Source organism: Haemaphysalis longicornis, unplaced genomic scaffold, assembly GCF_048455015.1.
Source record: "Haemaphysalis longicornis isolate Haplotype H1 unplaced genomic scaffold, Haemaphysalis longicornis Haplotype H1 scaffold_30, whole genome shotgun sequence".
NCBI classification, from domain to species: Eukaryota; Metazoa; Arthropoda; class Arachnida; order Ixodida; family Ixodidae; genus Haemaphysalis; species Haemaphysalis longicornis.
Window position 1 is genome coordinate 3,669,310 of NW_027526336.1, and position 23,465 is coordinate 3,692,774.

The 23,465-nt window shown below is 49.6% G+C and overlaps 1 protein-coding gene across 2 annotated transcripts; it reads right to left on the reverse strand.

Annotated features, from left to right (window-relative positions):
- Window positions 1–1,942: 1,942 nt before the first annotated feature.
- On the reverse strand, window positions 1,943–20,851 carry LOC144177735 (E3 ubiquitin-protein ligase Siah1-like). 2 transcript variants are annotated; one of them, XM_077705316.1, is made up of 5 exons: window positions 20,717–20,851; window positions 18,169–18,473; window positions 13,971–14,103; window positions 11,173–11,279; window positions 1,943–3,301 (listed from the first exon to the last, which is right to left on the reverse strand). In XM_077705316.1, the coding sequence occupies exons 2-5, from the start codon at window positions 18,428–18,430 to the stop codon at window positions 2,931–2,933; spliced, it is 873 nt and encodes a 290-aa protein (XP_077561442.1). In that variant the 5' UTR covers window positions 18,431–18,473; window positions 20,717–20,851; the 3' UTR covers window positions 1,943–2,930. The 2 variants fall into 2 exon arrangements, with proteins under 2 accessions (XP_077561442.1, XP_077561441.1); XM_077705315.1 differs by lacking the exon at window positions 20,717–20,851 and adding an exon at window positions 20,352–20,697.
- Window positions 20,852–23,465: the final 2,614 nt, after the last annotated feature.

The window sequence follows — 23,465 nt, forward strand, 5'->3', positions numbered from 1 at the left end:
TGTCAAGAATAACGTACGCCACACCTTACCTCCTGATGAACAAAGGAGAAAAGAGCCAGGTGGACACAGTAATACGCAAGGCGGTGAAACAAGCCATCGGAGTTCCCATAAGTGCGTCGACGGACAAGCTCCTCCAGATGGCTCTACACAATACAGTGGACGAGCTGGTTGAGGGCCACCTATCCAGCCAAAAACAGAGGCTGAGTCACACTAAGGCGGGCCGCCGTATCCTGGGTAGAATCGGCTGGAGCGTGGCAGAGCTGACCGATCGAGAACAGCTTGCGGACAAATGGCTAGACGCAATCAAGACCAAGCCTCTCCCAAAGAACATGAATCCGGCTCACCATGGCGGCAGGCGTGAGGCTAGGGCTCGTGCCCTCAACAGGCTACTGGAGAGCGAAGACGGTGTCGTCTTCACGGACGCCTCGAAAAATAAGGGGACGACTAGAGCAGTGGCGGTGGTGACAACTAGGGGCGAGCTGCTTACAAGCGCATCGTTTCAAGTCAGAGATGTGGAAGAAACGGAAGAGTTGGCAATTGCCCTAGCCCTGACCCTTCCGGGAATTTCCAAGGTTGTCACCGACTCACAGCAGGCGTACAGGAACTTCCAGTCAGGCTGGGTGTCCCGGCGGGTACTTCGCATCCTGAGGGACAAAACACCTCCAGAGAGCCATGTTGAATTAGTATGGGTTCCAGCCCACTCCTTGGTGGAGGGCAATGAGTTTGCCCACCGACAGGCCCGCGCGTTAACGTACCGGGCAACGGCTGAGGAGGAGGCCAGAGGTGAACCTATGGTGACCTACAGAGAGATAGTGCGGCACTATCGACAGGATAGGCAGAAACTTCCTGCCCCGCACCCAGAACTCACGCGGGAGCAGCAAGTACTGTATCGACAGATTCAGTCAGGATCTTTCCCTCACCCTCGCTTACTGAACAGCATGTTCCCAAATCAGTACGACAAGACTTGCCCGTTATGCAAGCAGCTCGGTACTCTTCGCCACATGATAGGAGAGTGCGACGTCAGCCCAAAACACCCACCCCTCATCAGCAACTCCTCCACTAAGAACCCCACCCTTACCCCTAGCGAGCGATGGGAGATCTTGCTGTCCAGCCCCGCCTTGGAGGATCAGCTACGGCTGGTTACCAGGGGCCAGGTGGCGAAGACAGCATATGGAATCCTGTGAAGAGGGATCCACTCTCATCCAGCGCGTTTTGCGCTGACATGCTGTGCAATTAAAGTTGTTCCTCCTCCTCCTCGCACGGAAAACACTCAGCAGCAGTTTGAAGAAAGCAACCAGCAAGAAGGGCACATTGCAGGAGCTTCCAAATAAAGCTGGGCTGCCGATTCACTGTAGCTCGGCAGACGCGTCCTGTTGCTGATGGGCAGCACGGCAGCACAGCTGACCTGACCGCAACACGGACGTTGGTTCAGTGCGCGTTGCAAGTGTTGCCAGCGTAGCCGTGAGGGGCAGCGTTCAGCGTCGGTTGCGGTCAGGACGAAGCAGTGTTGCCAGCACGCGTTTGTAGAGTATGCTGGCAACAACGTCCGTGTTCCAGTCAGGTTTTAGTAGCTTCGCACCCGCCGTGAGGGAGGTTCGAGCACAATGCACAACATGGTGGCCAGCAGCGGCGACATGCTGCGAGATGCGAGGGGCACAGTTCACTGCAACACCACAGTAGCGCGCACTGCCGTGTGTTCGCTGATGACGCGACCACTGCCCGAGACGCAGCAGATATGTGCCGCGACCGAGAAGACTGCAGTTTGCCCTGCGCACGAATTCCGCATTAGGGAGTAGTATAGTAGTCGTCAGTGCTTTTCTTTTCTTCTTTCTGGCTTTATCGTGAGGGTGAAAATACTGTAGGAGGCTAGAATGCAAGATGGAATGCCTTGGGGAGTTCACTCAGTGAGCCCACGCAATGTCAAGACTCAAGACACTTCAGATGATGTTGGTACTAAAAGATTTATTTCCCTACTATGCAACATATGTACACGTTTTGCATTCGCATTGCCCCCATGGCGTATCCAGCCACCCATGGACACAAAGATAAACTGCGCAGGACAGAATACACCTGGCTTCGCACGTGTGCATCATTTTTTACCACGCTACGATGAATGTGCGAGGGAGCTTGCGCGAAAGTTTGCCAGGTAGAAATTTGCTCCAATTTTCGCCAGAGCCTCGGGACTTTTCGCTTACTCTCCTTGTGGCGCAAGAGCACAAAGTTGGCAACGTACACACATTTCATTGCAACTCTTTCTGAAGCAACGCAGAGGAAGCCAGACAACAAAAGTTTTAATTGGTGCACAACACACTTGAACATAAAAGTCCCCACAACTTGGCTAACTCCGTCCTTGCGCTTGTGTCGTCCTTACTCTTCTTGTCCGGTTTTCATCTGCACTGACCATCTGGCACTCCAACTCGCCCAATTCGCTACCTTATATCCGTCCTTGCAGTGTGAAATTTCCCGCCAGACTGCCAAACATCAAAGGTAAACTGCTTGAAGTCAAACGGATCTTCGCAAAGTCGACCACACTACACGCGCAGTGAGCACACTCCGGGTGTCTACATACCTCTGCACAGTTGCACAGAGCTGAAACAATGGTCGCGAGAGATCGTTCCGGCCACAGCTAAACACGTGTTAAGTATTTCCAGTGCAGCTGCCCATCTGGATCAGTTTCTACGCCTTCTGAGAGAGAAGAGGAAAGAAATAAACGCGCTTCAACTGTGTAAAATGTTCAGCAGCCGGACTGCAGGCCTGTCCCTTCCATGTTGGGCGATGCTGCGAGCGGCTTGCAGCGAGTTCTTTGGGCTGCCACAGACGTGCTTTGTTCAACACGACTCGCCACAGCGGCCCGCCGATGGTGACCGGATGAGCAATGCACAGCCCTGTGAGGGGACGCACTGCCGCCGCATCTGTCCTTGTCACAGCCATCAGGAGAGCGAGATGGTGACGTTGATGCCCAGGTTGCCGCTGTCGGCGAACAGCTGGGCGATGCTGGTGTCGAAGACGAGGCAGTCGCTGCTCATGATGGCCGCCTGGACGCCCTCGTGGATGCTGCGGGGCGTGGCCTCCCAGGTGAGCCGGCGCTTGTGGCCGTTGAGCTCGAGGCGGTAGATGAAGTTGTCGGCCTGCTTGCGCGACCCGATGAGCTGCACCACGGCAAAGAACTGCTGGTGGCCGTCGTACTTCTCCTGCTTCTCCAGCACCAGCATGAAGTGGTGGCCGAAGCACGACTGCATCATCACCCAGTCCACCGCCCCGGGCAGGTTGATGTCCGTCGCCAGGAACACAATGTCCTCGCCTGCGCAAGGGGAACCAAGCTCGTCACCAGAGCGTGGGCGCTGAGCGAGCGAACTTCACACCCACACACATGGCGGCCCTGTGTTGAAGAGGGTTGCTCACACACCCCGTCACCACTGCTGTGAAACAAGCACATTCCTCTGTTGCCCAGGGAGTCGACCACGTGAGAAGAGGTTGCAAGACCTGAGGGACCTTTATCGGGTACAGTAACCGGACTGGAAGACAAATGCTGGCTCCAGTAAAGGTAGATTGGGTCTGTGGCCCAACTAGTCCCCTCACCAGACTGATCCAACTCGGCCTTGGGCTTATGCCTGATCCGAACCAGCACTGCAGGCCAGTTGGCTCAACTCTCGAACATGAGGGCTTAAGTACGTTAGCTTGGGGCACGCGGTGTCGCCACTCACCGCCACCAAGATTACTCGAGGCGCCCCGTGCGGGGTTGGCTGGGAATCGAAGCGGCGTCCTTGGGCTCAGCAGCACAAGATTTGTCTCACAAAACTTTCCCCATGCACTCAAATTTTTTTACCGACACTGCAGCTGAAGGTATTAAAGGATTGTGGCTGAAAATTTGTCGCATCAAGGTAAATCACAGTGCCACCTCCATAACATGGTGGTAAAAAATACACGAATTTTTATGGATGTGGCACTGGGCAATAAAAAAACTTGGTTAAGGGGGGACACTGGTCTTAAAACAAGTTCTTTAATTTTCCAGTAAACTTTGTGAAACTTGCCAGTCTTGCTATTTTTTCTCCACTGATTTCAAATATGCCACTATTTTTGCAGTAGGTCAATTAGTTCCTGAGATAATTAGAGATAATTAACCATTTTTGCCCAAACAATAGACAAAACAGTGTTAGCTGCAAAACTGTAATCTTCATATTTTCCAATAATATTAAACCTTGGGAATGCAATATAGGAAGCAGTTTTCTGATGCACCCCTGGGAAGTCATTTTACAGCTCATTAAACCTTGGTGGCACCAGTGGCAAAGAACCATTTCAATTGCCTGTTTCAAACACCAAAGTTTAATGAACTGTGAAATTAGTTCCAAGCGGTGCATCAGAAAACTGCTTCCTATATTGCATTCCCCAGGGTTCATAGTATTGGAAAATATGAAGATTACAGTTTTGCAGCTAACACTGTTTTGTCTATTGTTTGGGCAAAAATGGTTAATTATCTCCAATTATCTCAGGAACTAATTGACCTACTGCAAAAATAGTGGCATATTTGAAATCAGTGGACAAAAAATAGCAAGACTGGCAAGTTTCACAAAGTTTACTGGAAAATTAAAAGAAGTTGTTTTAAGACCAACGTCCCCCCTTAAATGCAGGAATTCGTTAAAAAGAGGTTCGTTACTCCCTGGTTGAAAGGGACCCTGCAACACTTACCATCGACTACTTGGAATGTATTTGGGGGTAAAGTCTATTGTCCCAGCAATCTCCTCCCGCAAGAATTATGAAAATCTGTTCACTATCACCGAAACTACGCGCGATGAAAAATCGCGCATAAATGTTCCCTCTCAACTCAACCGCGGACAATGCGACGAAAGCTGCGCGCTCTCTCCCGGAGAGGGGGGCGGTGCGCGGCGTTCTGTTCGGCGGCCTTCGATATGTCACAGGCCAGGGAGTTTCGTCTTTTTCCCCGCAACGTGGACAGGTCTATTTCCGGTCTGGTGCCACAAAAAAGCAGGCATGGTGGCCTGCTCGCAAGCAAGCGCCCAGGCTGGTAGGGGTTTTTTGGAGCAATAAACGTTTGTTGCCGAGTGGGCTCGTTTAAAGTGGAATATTTAGTTCGTCACTCAAACTCCGTGCGCACTCAAAACAAAAGAAACACCAAAAGCATGCGGACAGGTTCAGACATAGAAGAGGTTCATACACAGCGCCGACGACGGCTGATTGTCACAGGAAATGCCAGAATTTAGCCGCGAAGTTGACCAGTGACAGCCGATAGGACAGCCAGGACAGCCATGGCCCCATTAACGTCGCAGAGGCCATGCCCATAGAGTTTCATACAAATAACTAGAGTGGAAACTGGCGCTGCGATCGTACGCCTCAATGGGCGTGATGGGTAGTTGTGGATTCGGATTGGCGCTCAATGGCTTGCGGAAGTTACTATGGATTGCAGGCAGTTTCGTTTTCGTTATGGATTTACATGAACGCATTTGCCTATGCGGTGTGTTGGAAGAAGCTATCAAAAATACGTTTCTGCTTGAACTGCATATCGTGCGCGCACTGACGCCACCCTGAGTAGAAAGTTTCATAACTATAGTTGCGAATTGGGTGGGTTATCAATTCGTTGCTGGCACAGCGAGCACGAAAACACAAATGACAGCACTCTGTGCGGCGAAGTTGTCTGCGAATAAGGAGTTGCGGCGCTCCTTATTCGGCAGAGCAATGTATTGTCGAAGCTAACGACGGTTGCGAATCGCTTGGAACAGCCACACCTTCCGTGCGAACGCCGGCTCCTACAACGTAGACCAGCAGTATCGGCGGCTGATAGGAACGCAGCTTGATGAATGTCACTAATTCAGGCAAGAATAACTTCTCCAAAGGTAATCAGTTTCTTTTTTTTATGAGCCCAAAACTTTTCGCTTCCTATTACAAACCACCAGCGCCGAAACTTCTTACAAGTAGTTTGTAAAAAAGTCCGCGTCCTGCTGTAGTTGGCGGCAAATGGCAAACCTGCTCCGCAAACCTCCTCGACTCCGCGTCTGCTTTTTATTTAACGCGGCATTTTATTTTGCACAAAACCAGTTTTTTGTCAGTAACTTTTTTGTTCGCCATGTAATTTGTAAACAGAGAACTGGACAATAAGCGTTTTTTTGTCAAAAAACACAATTTGCGCAGCCAGAAGCTTGTTTTGATCCTACGCAATCCGGTTCCACAACTACCCATCATTCCCATTGAAGCGTAAGCGCCGCTGCCATGTTCGCGTTGACACTAGCGCCAGTTTCCCCTCTAGTTATTATTGTATGAAACTCTATGGCCATGCCAGGGGTGCATAATGAGGAGAATTGAAGAGAGTGCGGTTGGTTTTTCTGCGTCTTTCATGGTGATTTGCGTGCTTACCGCTTCCCGTGCACATGTAATATTGTCACGGCATGGCCTGTTGCACGCGCCCGGCCACAAAGAACAAACAAAGAAAGGATTCCTCGCGGAGCAACCAACCAATCAACAGCGGCCAACCAACTAAGCCACGTGCTGAAGAAGAAGAAGGGACACGCGTGGCGGCGCGAGAGAGCTCGGTGGCAGCGGGACTAGGGCGTTCCTTTTGGTGAGGCACAAGTTCCCCTTTTAATAAATCTGTTTGTCCTTTTACCACCAACGTCATCTTCTTGAGTTTGTGCCACGCTACAATATTTAGCTCGGGTGTTCCTGGAAGTCTAATCTAAACGTCGCGCAGGTTTACTTGCACTGCACGAAGAGTGTTGCAGGGTCCCTTTAACTCTTTCGCTACCGCGCCTATCAAAATCGATCAATTTGATCGATACTTTTGGGAGCGCCTTTTCATAGCGTTCCAGGCGTTTCTCGAACAAGTAAAGCTGTTCGGAGTTAGATCAGAAAATGGCCTTTCAAAATCAGTTTTGTTTTCATTTTTGCAACGGAAACGTGATTTTTGACACGCTTTTGAATCACCTGGGTGTGGAAAAGGGGCGTGCTCATCACGCGTCACGGCTACCAACGAAGAATGCGTGCAACTCGTAATTACTCTGCACCAGCGCTTGTTTTTTGCTATCAGAGCGTGAATGGGGAACTAGCAAACGATTTTCAATCGTCAGGTTCGCGCTCTGACAGTAATAATCCCAGAAATCGGCTGAAAATGTCAAGCAGTGCCTAGTTGCAAAGCTACTTGATGATTTTAGGCAGTTTTATTGCCTTTGCGCAAGTTGTTCTAAGTACTGTGGTAGTTCTACTTACCCCAGGACCATTCGCAAACAGTTTACAACAGTTTCGGTTTCGTTTCTGCATCGCGAAATTCATATTTAGCGCTACTATGCAGTTACCCAACTTCAAGGCTACCTGCCATGGCGCCTGAAGCATCCGCGACTGATCCTCGAACAAAGCACGGCGCTCCTGATTTCCCACCACCCTAACCCGATTTCTGCGATAAGAACTTCAGATGCAAGTCAAAAGGTCACACCCAGTCACCAGATATCTGTTCCGCCGAGGACAGCGCTTCAAACCGGCCTTACACTGCCAGCTGTTCGCCTTCCAGTTTCGTTTCCATGCGAGGGTATATCCGGGTGTCTAATGTTGCTGCTTAGTTGAACTGTCTATTCGGACGGAGTCTCTGATAAGTTTTTGTACTGTTTCATTTGAAAAATGTTAGGTGGCGCTGCAATAGAGGAGGCTCGTTGTGCTGATCTTTTTCAGCGCGCAACTGCTACTCGGCCAAAGATCGCAGGTCACAATTCTAGCTCATTGTACCTCATTTTTGCGAGCAAGGCTACAATTACGAGTAAGAAGATGATAATAAAGCTCAGCTTTATGTTTTGAGAGATAACTGGCCGTGAACGACAACACGCATCAGCCACGGCGTTCCGTTTTCAACTTCATGCATGTTTTTTTCCGCATCGCGTGCTTGTCCCAAATATTGTGCTCGCTGTAAATGCAAAGTCAGCCATTGACAAGATGTTTTAACGTTATGTGGGGGAAAATTGGTGCCTCTGATAACGTCAAACCGTCAGATTTATTCTAGGGAACCACCCGAAATTGCACATTTTGAATTAGAGGTTGGGCTTCACCGCATGACACGAGCACCGTGCGTGCTAACATTTTTTTTATATATCTGAAAAACTGTTCCGCGCAAGTCGACATTTTTTTTAGAGTGTGTTTTTGAAATGTTTCCCTACAAAATGTATATTCTAATTTTTTTCTACTACCGGTGGTTTGATATACACAACTCCTCTTTTATCATTTTTTTCGACAACTTGACAAAAATTTTGATTTTGATATTTTTTTGATATATGAAAACCTTTGAAAACTGGTGTTATTGGAAAGGCCGTTAAATAATCTGCATTTTGTGCTCCTGCAATTAGTGACTAACCAATTTTTTAGCAGGAAAAAAAATGTTTTCTTGGACCCCTAAAAATTGGTCAATTTTCTGCGGTAGCGAAAGAGTTACCGTATAAACCGGATTATAGGTCGACCCCTACCTTGAGGTGGGAAAAGTTGACAAAAAAAAATAATTCGGCACAGAAGCGCACTCACAATGTCTATATATATAATTTATTTTCGACGCCCGTCCGTCACTGCCACTCACTATGCCTGCCGAAGACAGTCGTCCGAGGATGACTGCTTCGCACTGTCATCTTCCACGCCATCAGGCGCGTTGCTGATGGAGCACTTCCTGAACGCTCGTGTAACCATGTCGTCGGGCAGCGACTGCCCAGAGAAGGACACCCAGCTTGACACGGTCGCAACCGACCCGTATAGGTCTTTTTGTTGTCGCCGGCTATCCACTCATTGTACAGTTCGCGGAGCCTGTCCGCGCATGGCCTCCGGAGCGATCGTGAGCGAAGTTCCCGGACAAAGTCTGCCACTTTGTTCTCCAACTTTGGGTGCAACGCTCGACGTCCACGGAACGATCGGTTTCGGGGGTTGCACGCGCACAGCTTAGCTTTCTGGCTCCGCCAGTACCGCAAACTTTTCTCCGGAACGCCTAACTGGCGTTGCGCTGCCATATTCCCATTGTGCTTGGTGACTCAATCGGCGTCAGCTTAAACGCCGCGGTAAACTGGCGTCGACTGCCGCCACTCATCTCGGAACAGAAATGTACACACGCACGCACAATAGACGAGTAAAAGACGAAAAACTAGAGAAAAGCGAAATCAAATAAAGGCCTGATAGTGCGAGAGAGTAGTCCGACACGAATGGCGATGGCGACCATGGAGCTCCATGACAGCGTTGCCAGATTGAAAATACCCATCGACACCATCTCCTGGCCCAAATTTCACCAGCACTAAATACAGCCACTATTACATTGTTTTGGATCCTTCACGTCTTCTGCGCATGTAGTTCTCAAAAACACAGCCTTTTGATATGGCGTTTTGGTTGCTTATGGGAATCCATCCAGCCTACCCAGGGGTGATTTGATCATCTCATAATTAAAAATCGAAGAGTGTTACTCAGTTACCTATATCATTAAATGGGCAAAGTAGTTTCAATGATGATGATGATGATGATTGTCTTTTTATGGCGCAAGGCCGACGAGGGCAAAGAGCGCCAGAAACAATTGTGATTTAATAAAAGCGATGAGAATTAAAATTACAATTGTAAACTAAAGTGAAGCAGAAGCTGTTTAAAAACAAATGGGATGGCTGGTGTAGAGGGCCAGGTTGTAATTACGCACAGTATGAAATGAGCTGTAAAAAATTAATCTCTTTTAAAAACTTCGCAAAGTAGTTTCAAACGAAGTGATCTATTACTTCGTATTCATACATATCGCAGTACCTGTCTAAGGAACCCTTATTCCATGTTCGATGGGCACGCTCGCAGAGCAGGTTACTGCGCATCCAATTCAGTTGTCGCTATGCTTTCTCACCTATACTGAAACACAAGACCTGGTACAACGTAAATTTCTCTTTAGTTAGTATGTGAGGATTTAACATTGCACTATTTTTTTATAATAAACATGCCATACAAAACTTATGTAGCTGTAACCATTTAGAGAGGGAACCTCAGGACGCTTTTGGGTACACGCCCTCCGTTAAAAAATTCGGAGGTTGTGGTTCATTGTGGTGTATTTGAAATAAAAAATGCACCATTTGAGCTTTCGTTACTTTCAAGCAGTATAGTGAAAACCCAATATACTTATCAAGCACATTAGAACACGCATGCTCAGACAGTCCAGCGGCATTTGGTGTTTATATGCGGAAAAAGCTTTCATTCAAGAAATAAAACAGTCTAGTTCAAAGAAACAACACACTTTTTTAACCAGTTTTCACCAGATATTGTCTGGTGTAGCCGTATTGGTACCTCAACACCAGTAGCCCCCGAATTTCACCATCTGGCAACGCTGCTCCATGATGGCGACGGACTACGCTTGCACATTGTTGCCAGACAACGATTTACATTCTGCCAATGACCGCTATATAAGACGAGGGGTGACTTTTGTGCGGATTTTTTTGGGAAAAAACTTGACCTATATTCCGGTTTATACGGTAACTGCATACTGCCGTCTTTTTCATGCATACTTTAAAGGGGCCCCATACATTTATGTAGAAGTGTTCGTGGCGCACAAGCTTCAAATGCTGCGGTAGATTCTTCTGATTTGTGGCTGTGCATTACATACAGATTGACAGAGGTAACCACCGTAAGACTATCTAGGGAATGCCTAGAGCCACAGTTCGGTCTACAATTAGGCAATTTGCTTTGCAATCACACGTGCCCGCCCAAACAACTGTGGCCGCAGACTTTGCTGGTCATCTTTTTGCACGATGGCACCCTCCCTGTCACAGACCGCGGCCACTTGTTCTCGCCAAGGGTTGCAAGCCTTAGCTCCTGGTCACAGAAGCCGGCCAACCACACCGCCACTGATCTCCGTTACATCCACCGTCACGAGCCCAGGTTGCCCTCGGATACCGCGTCCCCAGCGACCCCTGGCCACGTGCAGCGCCCCCGAGCCCCTGCGGCGATCCCACCGAGCCGCCTCAAGGGCCGCTTTGTCGTGCGTCGGCGTGGGACACTTTCACAAGGGGCTGCCGCTGGCTGAGCCAGGTGGGAGACTGTGCTGCCCACCGCAGCCCGCCTCGGCCCAAGCCCCACCCAACCCCTCCCCAGCTGGGCACGCAGCCACGAGGCGGGCCACCGCTACTCTCGCGATGCCGCTGTCGGCCCCACGGCAAGGGGCACCAGGGAGGCCAGGGCACCCACCCTGCAGCGTGGTGATGGACTTGTGCGAGTGGACGAGGTGGGCCATCACCTGGTCCAGCGAGCCCTGCCACTTGCACGACGCCCCGGGGCACGGGCACAGGTACGGCCTGCACAGGGGTGAAGAAGGGGAAGGGCTGAAGGGGGCCACCAGGACGATGCGCACCAAGCCTCGAGCAGGGGCCGGCCTGCCCTGCAAGGGCTGCACTGTAGACACTGCACCCGGGCGCAGGGCGCGCCACTCAGACGGAAAGCCGAGAAGGGAACCGTCCCACTGCGCCAGTGCTGCCATGCACACCTGACGCACAGGCAGCAGGACTACCGGGACAGCCCCAGACGACACTCGAGGAAAGGAAAACGCAGCTCTGCACTGGGCGGGGGGCTCTAAAGAGGGTTGTGAACACAACGCACATTTGCCTTCGCTGCATCTTACCTGCTCCAACAACCTTTCCAGAACAACCACATGAAATAGTATTTCACTAATTCGTTCCTTCTGGATTTAATAAGATGTCCTGAAAAAGCCTGTTCACTCAGACGCACCATCGGACGACCAGCGGTGACGTTTAAGGGGCACTAAAGTGTATTTGTCAAACTCCTGTTTGCATTTGCATTGCATAGACAAGCTCAATTAAACATACTGTGCCATTTATACAGTTGCCACAGCTGTACAAGTACAATCTCAATAAACAAAAATCACTTAAAGGGAATTGCTGCTTAAACGGAATAGTAGCCTGTACGTCGGTTCGTTTTGTATCCAGATAAGTAAAAAAAAACTTTCGGTAATCAGAACTAAAATTTCCGCATCATCGCGTAAATGAAACCAAAAATGGAACTTCTTGTCAGGCCCATTGCCATGAGCATCAGCTGCTGAAGATCCTCATCTTCAAGATACAGTTGCAAGGACTCAAAAACAAATTGATGCATTTTTAGTGTGCAGTGACTGATTGTTGCCAAATAAACTTTGTGAATGCTGTCCCTAAATCTTGGTAGCTTTCTTGCTTTCTGAAATCTATTTGCTCGTTCACTTCTAGTGCTTAGGGTTCCATGAAATGGTATTACGAGTGTGTACGCACGTAAATTTCCGCTTTAGCACATCTCTCACACTAAAGGAAACTCCTGTTAAATGGAACTAATTTTTTTTCGGTCTCTTCAAGTTTTTTTTACCGGGAGTGTACTGTACTTAAGTATAAAGCAAAGCCTGAAAGAAGAATGAGAAAATCCCGGGCCATCTCCCCTAACGTGAAACCTGGGGAGGGGCAAAGCATGCAGTGTATAAGTGTATTCCTGGTGCCTTGGTGTTTTTGCCAACGAAAATGAAACCATTGAGGGGTAGAGGTATACAGCTTTGTTGTTAGTCTCGTGTCCTTGAAGCACCAAGCGTTCTATTGCGAGGTATAGACGAGCGTCCCGGTGTTTTAGTGCCGTGATGAGGATTAGGCGAGTAAATACGGTACACACTGACGCCTACTCAGTTTTCTTCTTTGGTGGGGTTTTTTGGCGCAAGGGCATCTAAGGCCAAGAGCGCCATTGCTATGATGAGGTACTATGTGCTGATTGCTATGTGCTGATGAAATGAGTGCAAATAGTGCATAAAATTACTTCGGTGACCTACTCAGTTTTGACATGCACTACTAAACTGAGTATTTACTGAATGACGCCTGTGCAGCCAGCTTTCCCCTAGCCCCACAACTGCCTGATCAACAGCGACAGCATCGCTTCCGGCAGAAAAAGCGATCGTGAACGTAAGGTTAGTAGGGTGCAGATTGGTCTGCTAGTTCCCCTTGCGAAAAAGTGCTTCGCATACTTTGGTTTTACGCTTTACGATAAAAGGTTCCGTTCGTTTCAATTTCTCATAAGCAAGTTTACCTTTGCCAACTTTTTTCCTGGGCACATGCAGATGACCATTCCAGTGAAGCAATCGGCAAAGCGGCATGCGCCCAGTGGCACACGCACTAGTGTGGAATTGTTCCGAGTTCATTCAGCTGCGCTCCGACGAAACAAAGCCCCATTCTTCTGGGCACCAACCTCGTTGGGGCTCTTTTCACGGGCCAATCGACCTGCAACGACCTGCCAGCGGCCGCCCAACTGACTTTGCTGGTGAGCCACGCAGTCAAAGCAATCCAGAAAAGAATGCGTCGAACAGAAACCCCACAGGGAGTCGGCAAGCAGGATGCGGAAAGGAGAACACACTTTTGAAATGATTTCTCCAATGAATAAATTTACACAACTGCACCCACGGAAATCGAAGCATGGCCTAGGGACTGCCGACTAATCGGAGCAATTACTTGTGCAACGCTTACAAATCACTTCAGCGGCTCTTTATACAGAGCTTGCTTTTCGTGCCGATAACTTCCCGAGAAGGCACCCCTTCGGCATAAGTTTGGTTCTGGAAAGCTTTGAGGCGCCAACAAGTTGCAACAGGCAATAATTACACACCAGCTAGATTGGTGTTGTTGAGGATGCACCATGTGCACAAACAGTCCCCTCCGAGTGGGCACGATGTGACCACCCAACTGACCGGAGACACGATTTTTCCCAGCCCCATATGTCAGCCCTCTGACAAGTCTCTGTGCGCTCACACGAAAGAGAGTTTGCCTTTCTTGATGGTTAGCTGAATTTACGCACAAACATTGCTTTTCCTGTTCTTCCAGTTTGAATTTCAGACGTCATAAGGCAAAGTGTGTGCATGTGCAGTGCCGATGAGATTTTTGCCCTGCGTTCACCCGCACTGTTGCTGTGCTGCGGCCGAGCGGCCTGCTGGGAAAGCGGCTTTCCTGCGACACGCCAAACGAAGGGCTGACCTGAACTCGCAGGCCTCCTCGTGCTCGGGCTTGTCCGAGTGGGAGAGCAGCGCAGTGCAGCCCGTGAGCGAGTACTTGCACGGGAAGAACACCGTGTTGGCCACCTTCTCCATGGCCAGGTTGCGAATGTTGCCTGCGCATCGGGGAGGAAGCCACAGTCCGCCAAGCTGGCAGCAGCCGCACAGTGGCCACACGCGTCTCACTTTTCACGCCCCTCAACAGTGCGCTCCCACTGCAGGGAACAGCGATCTTCAACGCAACAAAAATACTGCTTTGGCAAAGTAACACATTTAACATCACTTCATGCTGAATGAGCCCTATGCCCTTCGCCTCGACCATCGACCCAGCAGAACAACTTGTTCTGCACTTTCAGTACAGCCGATTCAAGCCACCCTGCGGGCAACAGCAGCAGCTTGGCACTTGCAGTGCAGTGTCCGAGGTCCCATTACTGCTGGCGCAAGAACTTGCGCCTCCCCTAGCAGTGTCGCCAGACCTGCCCCAAAGCACGCGCGCATCGCAGGCCCCACGCTAGTGCCCCTGCACTGCTGTTGCTGCTTTGGACAAGGATGCGTGGCTTTGCCCATCAGCACCTGATCCGCCATACGAGGCCTCTCACCTGTCTCCAAGTTGGGTGTTTTCACTCGAACGAATGCAAACAAAAGCAACGAGTTTGTAGGCAGCGCACATGCAAGTCCATGGGTAGCACATACAGTATAACCTCATTACTACGACAGAACATGATAGTGAGTGCAATTTTAGTCTGCTGTAAAAGAAGCATGAACAATGAAATACTAAGTCTGTTATAACAGGAGTTTGAACTTTTCAACTGATAAAAAAATACAGTAAAACTATGCCGGTCATTTCTCCACATTCAGTTACAACTGAAAAAGGTCGATATTTAAAGCCGACAAACCTTCAGGCTGACTTGAGTTTCCCAGTGGTTTTATTATTTTCCCGCAACGCTATGAAGCCCATCACAAAATCCCATGTACGCGTCTTCTTGCATTTGCTGTGCTCCTGTTGCGTGGCCCCCTCTCCATGCCTTCATTCACTCACGCTATTATTACTGCTCTTTCACTCCTTCAAACTAAACCGTTGTCTCCACATGAATATAAGCAAGGGGCAAGCAAAGAACGGTGGTTTGGACTAGTTGGGGGTGCATACTGAAATTCGAAACAGCGCAAAAAGACGGGACAAGCAAACGACAACACAAGGCGCCTTGTGTCGTCGTTTGCTTGTCCCGTCTTTTTGCGCTGTTTCGAATTTCAGTTCGGCAAGCAAAGGTCCTGTTGCTGAGCTTGGAGGTTTAGCCGTCTATAGTGCACGAGGGCTTACATGTTTTGTGATTCAACTATGGTAACTTTCATATATAAACGTCTGACCTGTTGCACTAACATTGTTATACAGTGGAATCTCGATGATACGAATTTCCGACAAGTCCTGGCGACATTGCATTGTTTGCAATGGGCAAAATTTCGGCTGCTACGAACGGACCTGCGCGGCCCTGCAGATGATACGATCGAGCCGGCGAGGCTCTCTCTCTCTCCCCTCTTTGCTACTCTTTGTGCGGCAACGGCTGGGCTGCTGCTGCGAGAGCGCGCGCACCGCACCAAGTGTACCGCGGCCGTGCAGCCGGGGAGAAGATGGCCGTGGGAAGGCAGCGACGCCACTAAGTTGCTGGCGTCTCAATAGTCTTGGGTGGAAGAACACGTGGCTCCTCGCCGTTGCCGAGACGCGTGTGCGGGGCTTCTCCTCTGAACGAGCTCCTCCCAACCAAATCAACCAAGCTCACTTTCCTTCAAGGAGGAGATTCCCACAGCGAACCGAAAAGGAAGCGCAGCGACTTGGCCAAAGAGCTCGGCCAGCCGCCGTTGACGTTGTGCACCATTGTTGCAGCCCTTCGGCGTGAACGTCAAGCAGGCCAGCACAGGCCAGCAAGTCAAGCTTGACAACATCCTCCTGACGTGGTTCGAAGAGGTAACTGTGTCGGCAGGGAACACCGGCGCAAAAGTGCTCCGGGAGAAAGCTGACAACGTCGTCCTTTCGCTTGAAATTGAAAGCGGGTGGGTTCACGGGCTCAGGCAGTGGCATGCTCTCCGAAGGAAAGAAGGTGGGCGACTCAGTGGTGAGCGACTGGGTGGCCGGCGCTTCTATCGGAGTACGCAGCACGGGACGCAACCAGTGTGGATGAGGCGGCAAGCGAAGCTGTACATGCCCTTGACAGCTGTGGCGTGCAGCAAGCTCGGGCAGTGCGGCGAGTGAGGGGACGAGTTGTACGCGCTCCACAAAGGACTGTTCGGCGACGCACCTTTCTTCGCGCAAAGCTAAGAAAAGACGTAAACGAAAACTTTTTTGAGCGCTCAAATTTTTGGTCTGTGTTTGTGCATACAAATTTTGGACGATACGAATATTTTTCACGATCCCGCAAGATTCGTATCATCAAGATTCTACTGATTTATCACTTGACCACCAGAACATCACACTTCCACATACAGTCAACCCACGATGCAATGAAAATGGTAAAATTCGTAATTTACTTCATTACACTGAAATTTCACTACATTGAAATTCGCAGCTAAAATGAAGTGTTAACCACGTGGAATGGTTCCTGCAAATGAAAAACTGGCACGTACACGGCGCGCGCACTGTTTCTGTGGCAGCTTAATCGCCTACGCGTACATCAGCGTGAAACGAAATGGGGTGTTTTCCGCACGCCACAACGCGCCTCGCAAGCCACAGGTGCACTGACGCAGCAGCAGAGACCACCCGCACGATGTGGGTAGCTCCAGCGACAGCCTCTAACCTCTCACTGATACGCAACTTGAGGGGCAGACGAAGTTCTTTGTGCGGGAAAAAAGCTAATAATGTGGGCGGAATTTGCACTGTATGGGGGGCTTAACGCAAAAAAGACGAAAACGGCGGCAGACGAGACAGGCACTACTAACAACTGCAAGAAAAACAAAATGGAGTCGTGAGTAGCACCCGCCTCGTCTGCCCCCGTCCTCGTCTTTTTTGTGCTAAGCCCCCCATTCCGTATGCACCAACTAGCCCAACAGCCCATTTTATTGTTGCACTGTAAAACGACCTATGTGCCGCTTAAAAAAGCGTCCATCAAATATCCTCTGCGGTGACAAGCTTGATCATCTATGGCAGAGTCAGCCGGCATCCCCGAGTGCTTCGAAGCTCCCCCCATAGGGTGCATGCCTCCCCATTGGCGAAAGTCATCAGGCTCCTCCCACTGCCGCACGCAGCGTGAATTGCTTTCTGGCCAAGGCAGAAGCCGCCGTGGGCACGCAGTCGCGGATGGAGGCGTGGGAAAAGTGCGCGCAAGGCTCATAAAGACCCAGCAATGCTTGAGCACGCACTTTCAGGAACGGTGCATCATGGAAGCAAACAAGCATGAGCGCCCTTGAAAGAAGGGGAAAGTGGCCCCATACGCAGCTTGCAGGCAAGGAGCTCGTTCAGGGACTGTGGCTCGCTGCATCTGCGGCCCCAAGTCACCGTACGCACTTCAGCGAGGCCTCGTTCCGCCACTTACGTCTTTTAAAATCTATTTCTGCAGCTAAAATATCGTGCCTAGTTCATGAAACTTCGTTACAATAAAATTTCGGCAAATGGGACTTCGTTACATACAGGGTGAAAATACATGGTGTGCATACACTTGAAGCTAAAAAAAATTACGTGGTTTGTTAAATCGGGGGTTTCGTTACGTCAACGTTTCACAGTACTGCAAGTGCATGACTGAATGCACTTAACAGCCTTCATTTTGGCAAGCAAGAAAGTTTCACATCTACTAATGTGGAATTATATTTGTCGTCTAAAAATTGTTTTTGGTGATCAATCACAATTGTAAATGTATGAAATGAAAGATTGCCCGCATTTAAAAAGTCCACTGTAAAGGCGCAAAAAACGAACTTGAGAATCTCTGAAATCAGTCTGTTATATCTGAATGTTTTGCAAAAGAATCTGCAGTAAAAGAAGCTTTATCAATGGGGCAGACAGAACTATGAACCTACATTGCAAATCAGTATGTTGTTTCCAAATATCTGTATTAACGCGGTTACACTGTATGTGGTTATGCCAGGGCTTAGCTGCAGCCCAGAGGCCCACACGGCCCCGCCGACTGAGGGCAGAGCGCCTACAGTGCTCCCTGCAGCCGTGCCTACAGCGCCTCCTCCCTCCCCGATTGGGGCCCCACCGATGGGTCCTCGGCAGGTGGGGCAGCAGGTGAGCTTCTGGCGGCAGGACGAGCAGACAAGGTGGCCGTTCTGGCACTGCAGGATCGGGGGCAGCACGTAGTCGAAGCACACGGGGCACTCAAACAGGCTGGCCAGGGCCGAGGAGGACGCCGACGCTGCTGGCGACACGGGGGCAAAGGGCACCGCTGCCGACCCCCGGCCGCCGCCGGCCTCCGACTTGCCCCCGCCGCCCTTGCCGCCGCCGGCCGCCTGCCGACTCATCGTCCCCGCCCTGATGTCAGCCTCCACCGCAGGAACCCCGCCGCTGCACAAGAGGAGGGGGGCAGTCAGGGGTGCACGTTCCCCCCCCCAGGTTCCCCACCTGCAGCAGTGGTCATCGGTGGCGCCCTTCCCCAGACAGCCCCACAAATGGTCGCTGCAACACGCATGCCCACAGCAGTCGCACGATAGCTTGAACCACCCAGCTTGCTTCGTTTCACGTGGGAATTACGAGGCGATTAAACTGGCTCAGCCTGTTTCAGGCACTGCTTTCTTCCGTGATGTCTTGAACTGCGAAGGCACCTCAGCCGCTGCCTCAAGGTCATGGAGAAGCGCAACAGCTCACAAGAGACACTTCTTCCCAGCACTGCCGAAAGACTGCAAGCCACGTGCACTGAGTACTATAGAAATTATGTTCATTCAACATGGTGCATGTCACAGAACAATAGCTACACTTGCCAGTATCCACAGCTAAATGCTTCGTTTTCTGCTTTCTTTCGACCGTGAACTCTTCCACCCACTCTCATATACTCACGCACACCATGCCCTTTCTGTGGTGCAACCAATTTGACTGCATCTACTCGGACCCCAGCACAAGCTATTTGCGAAACAAGGTGGTTTAGAATTAAATTCCCAGCTGAAAATTTAACGTCACCACTGACAACTTGGTCCCAGCGCACATTCGCTCTTGGGAAAGGCTTCAATGATAGGGCTGGCATTCAATGATCGCACAGTGCAAGTGTGCAAAACAAAATGGACGACACCAAAACGACATGGTCTTCGTTCAGCGCCTATTCCTCTTGGGTTCCACGCAGTCAGGAGCCCACTTTTCACCTCTGCCGTCTCCCAATAACAGTTTCGCCTAACAGCTGGGCTCCAAAGGGACGCGAGGGAGAGACAAAAATATGGAATGGGAAAAAAAGAAAGTCAACATGTCGTTTTGCTACTTCACGCTCCCACGCATGCCCGCACAATGCGCTTCTGCGTGCAGCTACTTACTTACGCAAAAACGGGGGTGCAGAAGTTGCACAACTTTTTTATTTTCACCCCAGTTAATACACTTATGCTGCAATGACACTTTAATCGCCGAGTCCCTCTACATTCGAGATGTTTTCCCTTTCGGATATGCAGCACAAGTCGTGGCCTTTTACTGCTCCTACGGAGCCAGAGCTGAACCATGGCGCGAAACGAAACCGACACATGGGAAAAGTCTGTGGCATGGAGTCACATGCTGAAGGCGATTTGAGGTAAGTATGTCAGGTGATTAAGTAAGGACGAGCGTGTAAGGTGCGCGACTTACATAGCTGGAGCTTTGTAGAACAGCACTGAAGGATTCTGGTAAAAGCAACTGCGGATTTAAAAGAATAAATGCCTACGATTTGCACTGTGTGCAAAAAAAAAAAAGAGAAAAATGTGGCATTGCGTACGCACACTGGACGGGCTAAAGCTATGTAAGACGCATCTTAGGAGAGGCTGAACGGCAAGGATCTCATCTGCGGCGTCGGGCGTGGGATGCCAGACCGACAGTGTCCCTTTTCACAAGGCTCAAATAGGACCACATGAAGAACTGCAAAAAGCGATGCCTAGCTTACGGCAGTCCGTCCCATTTTTACGGGAAATAGCCGTATCATGGAGCCGTACGAAGAGAACAATGCAAACGGGAAGGGCTCCTGCATCCAAAATCATCTGCCAAGTACCATCTGCTTCTAAGGGTTAACAGGTGCGCACCCTCCGCAGACGCATACCCGCGCAGTTTATTTCGCCCCTGGATACGCGCAATCCTCGCGAAACGGAAGCTATCACGCATCTCGAAACTGACAAAAAAAATATATCTCTAGTCTTTGTGCAACTTAGTTGAGGCCATCGACGGGGTGTGTAACAGTGCGTGAGACCTCACAGCGGGGACGGGTGCCGCGGTACTCACACGGCTGGAATGATTCTGTCTGCCCATCGGCTTGTCCGGTTTCACTCCTCAGACGTTGCCATACAAGATGGTTTTTAAAAAGACACAGCAACCGCTGTATGACAGTGGCTTAAACCCGTATTTCTCGGCCGCATGAACAACGGCAGTAATGGCGAGAAGCGGACTACAGAAGCCAAAACACTAAAACAAAAACGTCGAAATGGCCCGGAAATGTGTTCCGCATAGAGTTCTGTTCCGAGGCGAAGCGGCTGGCGCACTGCTCGCCTTCGAACAACAGACAGACCGTGTAGTTTTCAAGTTGTTCTATAACATTACGACGTATTTCGACACCAAACAAAAAATGCGAGCATTACGCGCATATTTACCTTTTTCCCGGGTTGTGCCTGTTTCTGCGAAGGGCCTACCGCGGCGCTTTGGGCAGTCAGCTGTTTTACGGGGGTGTCGCTATTCGCACGTCACGTGAGAACAATTTTTATTTGTGTTTCGCACACCGCGTATGAACAATTTTTGTTTTAAGTTTGCACGTCCCGTGCCAATAATTTTTATTTCTATAGTTCGCACGCAAGTGAAATGAAGAGGATACACACTTTCAGCAGATGACTCTGTGGGAGTGTGGCATAGAGTTGAGTGTGGGAGGCCTCGTGTCATTTCGGCCTGCTACAGGGAGGGAAAGAAGAATTATTAGTAGTTAGCTCTCAACCATCGTTTCCTGTTTGTGTGTCCGCATCATGCCGCGGGAGGTTCCCGTCTGAACCCATTCCCATTTCATCCTTCACGCTTGTTCCCTCCCGCTTCAACCCGGCGCAAAACAACTTTCCCCTTCCGCCCTTTCTTATTTCGCCTGCTCCCATTTGAACCCGTTCCCATTTCAACCTTATCGTTTGTTCCATGCCGCTTCAACCCGGCACAAAACGCCCTTCCCGTTTCGTATTTTCCCATTTAGCCCCTTCCCCAGTTTCGACTCGGGTGACTCGGACCGAGGCGTGGGATTTTCGAAATTATACTTACGTCCGACCGTATTTTAACCTCATATAAAACAAAGCAAAAAAACGTCATGGGTCATGATGTTCTTGCTGTTATGAAAGGAGAAAGCCTCCCAGTGGGACCAGAGTGGAACCCTTTCAATACCAGAAGCTCAGAACTCAGTCTACATGAGGGTTGCCTACTCTGGGGATCAAGCCTCGAGTAGTGATTCCAAAATCATTGCAGGCCCAAGTTCTTGGTGTTCTTCATGCCAGCCACCCGGGTATCGAGAAGAGCAAGATGATTGCCAGGAGCCATGTTTGGTGGCCAGGCATTGACATGCAATGACATTGCCAACAGTGTAAAGAGCTGCGCCACGTGCCAGACTCAACATCGAGCTGCACAGCCGGTTCAGCAGACGCCATGGCCTTTTCCACAACGACACTGGTCAAGGCTTCACATTGGCTTTGGAGGACCATTCCTAGGTCACACGTTTTCAAAGTGGATAGAAGTCTTTCCTGTGTCTTCCACATCTGCAGAAGCTACCATTTCTGCCTTTAGAGTTGCATTCGCTCAGCATGGCCTGCCTGACGTCATAGTTTCCGACAACGGTCCTGCCTTCACCAGTGCCCAGTACCTTGAGTTCTTAACTCGAAATGGAATACGCCGCATGCTCGTACCGCCATATCACCCTGCCTCAAACGGTGCAGCTGAACGAGTTGTACAAACTGTGAAGAACAAACTCAAGAAGTCTGGCTCTGGGAACTTCCAAACGCAGATCTCCAGGTTCCTGTTCCACTACAGGACCACACCACATGAAGGTAAAGGTCGGCCAACGTGTGAGCTTTTGACGGGAAGAATGTTCAAGACTCTGTTGGATGTCCTGAGGCCAAGCCTGCAGGCATCTGTACTTCTAAAACAACTCAAGCAGAAGTTATATGCCGACTGAGGGTCCCGGCAGGCCCCATCACTGCAGCCAGGTGATGACGTGTATGCGCGAAACTGCCAGTGTTGTGAACGTCACTCCGTCATCAGCCAGTGTCCGTTTTGAAGACGGCACCTTGGGAAACCGACTGCAGCGATCACTTACGCATTGCCCAAGTAACACAGAACATTATAATAACGTTTTCTGAAAGTTTCGAAAGTTTAAATAACGTTAAATGTTACGTGGCAATGTTTATGTAACGTTTAAAAAAATTCAATGTTTATGTTATGTTAGAAACGTTATATTTACGTTGAAAACAAACATGTATGTTAACGTTTTCTTCCCAACATTTATTTAACGTTTAGGAAACAACTTAAAGCCAATGTTAGAAATGCTAATGTTATTACAATGCTTATGACTCAACATTAAAGTAATGTAAATATACAAACATTATAGCAACGTTCAGGACATGTTCAGGAAACAACTTGATTGATTGATTGATTGTGGGGTTTTAACGCGCCGACGCAACGCAGGCGATGAGGCGCGCCGTAGTGGAGGGCTCCGGATTAATTTTGACCACCTGGGGATCTTTATCGTGCGCCGAAATCTCGTACACACGGGCGTTTTTGCTTTTCGCCTCCATCAGAAAAGCGGCCGCCGCGGCCGGGAATCGAACCCGCGACCTCGTGCTCAGCAGCGCAACGCCGTTCAGGAAACAACTTATGACCAATGTTAGAAATGGTAACGTTATTACAATGCTGAGGACTCAACATTAAAGTAATGTAAAAATTCAAGCATTATAATAACGTTCAGAGCACGTTCACGGCAGGACATTAATGGGATGTAGAAATGTAAACATTATTATAATTCTAGGAAGCAAGCGCACAGCAACGTTATAGGTAACACCTTTATTGCAACATTATTACAATGTTCAAGGCATAACGTTGAAGTAACTTTAGAAATTTAACGTTGTTAAAATGCTCGAGGTAATGCTGTCAGGTAACATAATAAATCTGAACATAAGCATAACATTTAAGTTACAACGGCAGAGTAATGTTATGCTTGAAGCATTAAAGAAATGTTCGAACTAATTGCACAATACGACAGCTGGATTTTACCAAAGTCCTCAGGTGTACAGGGGGTCAAAACACGCCCTCCCCCTGAAATTTCTCGTGAGGGGGGTGGGGCGAGGGGGGGGGGGTCATATAGGACGGGTATTTCGTGTA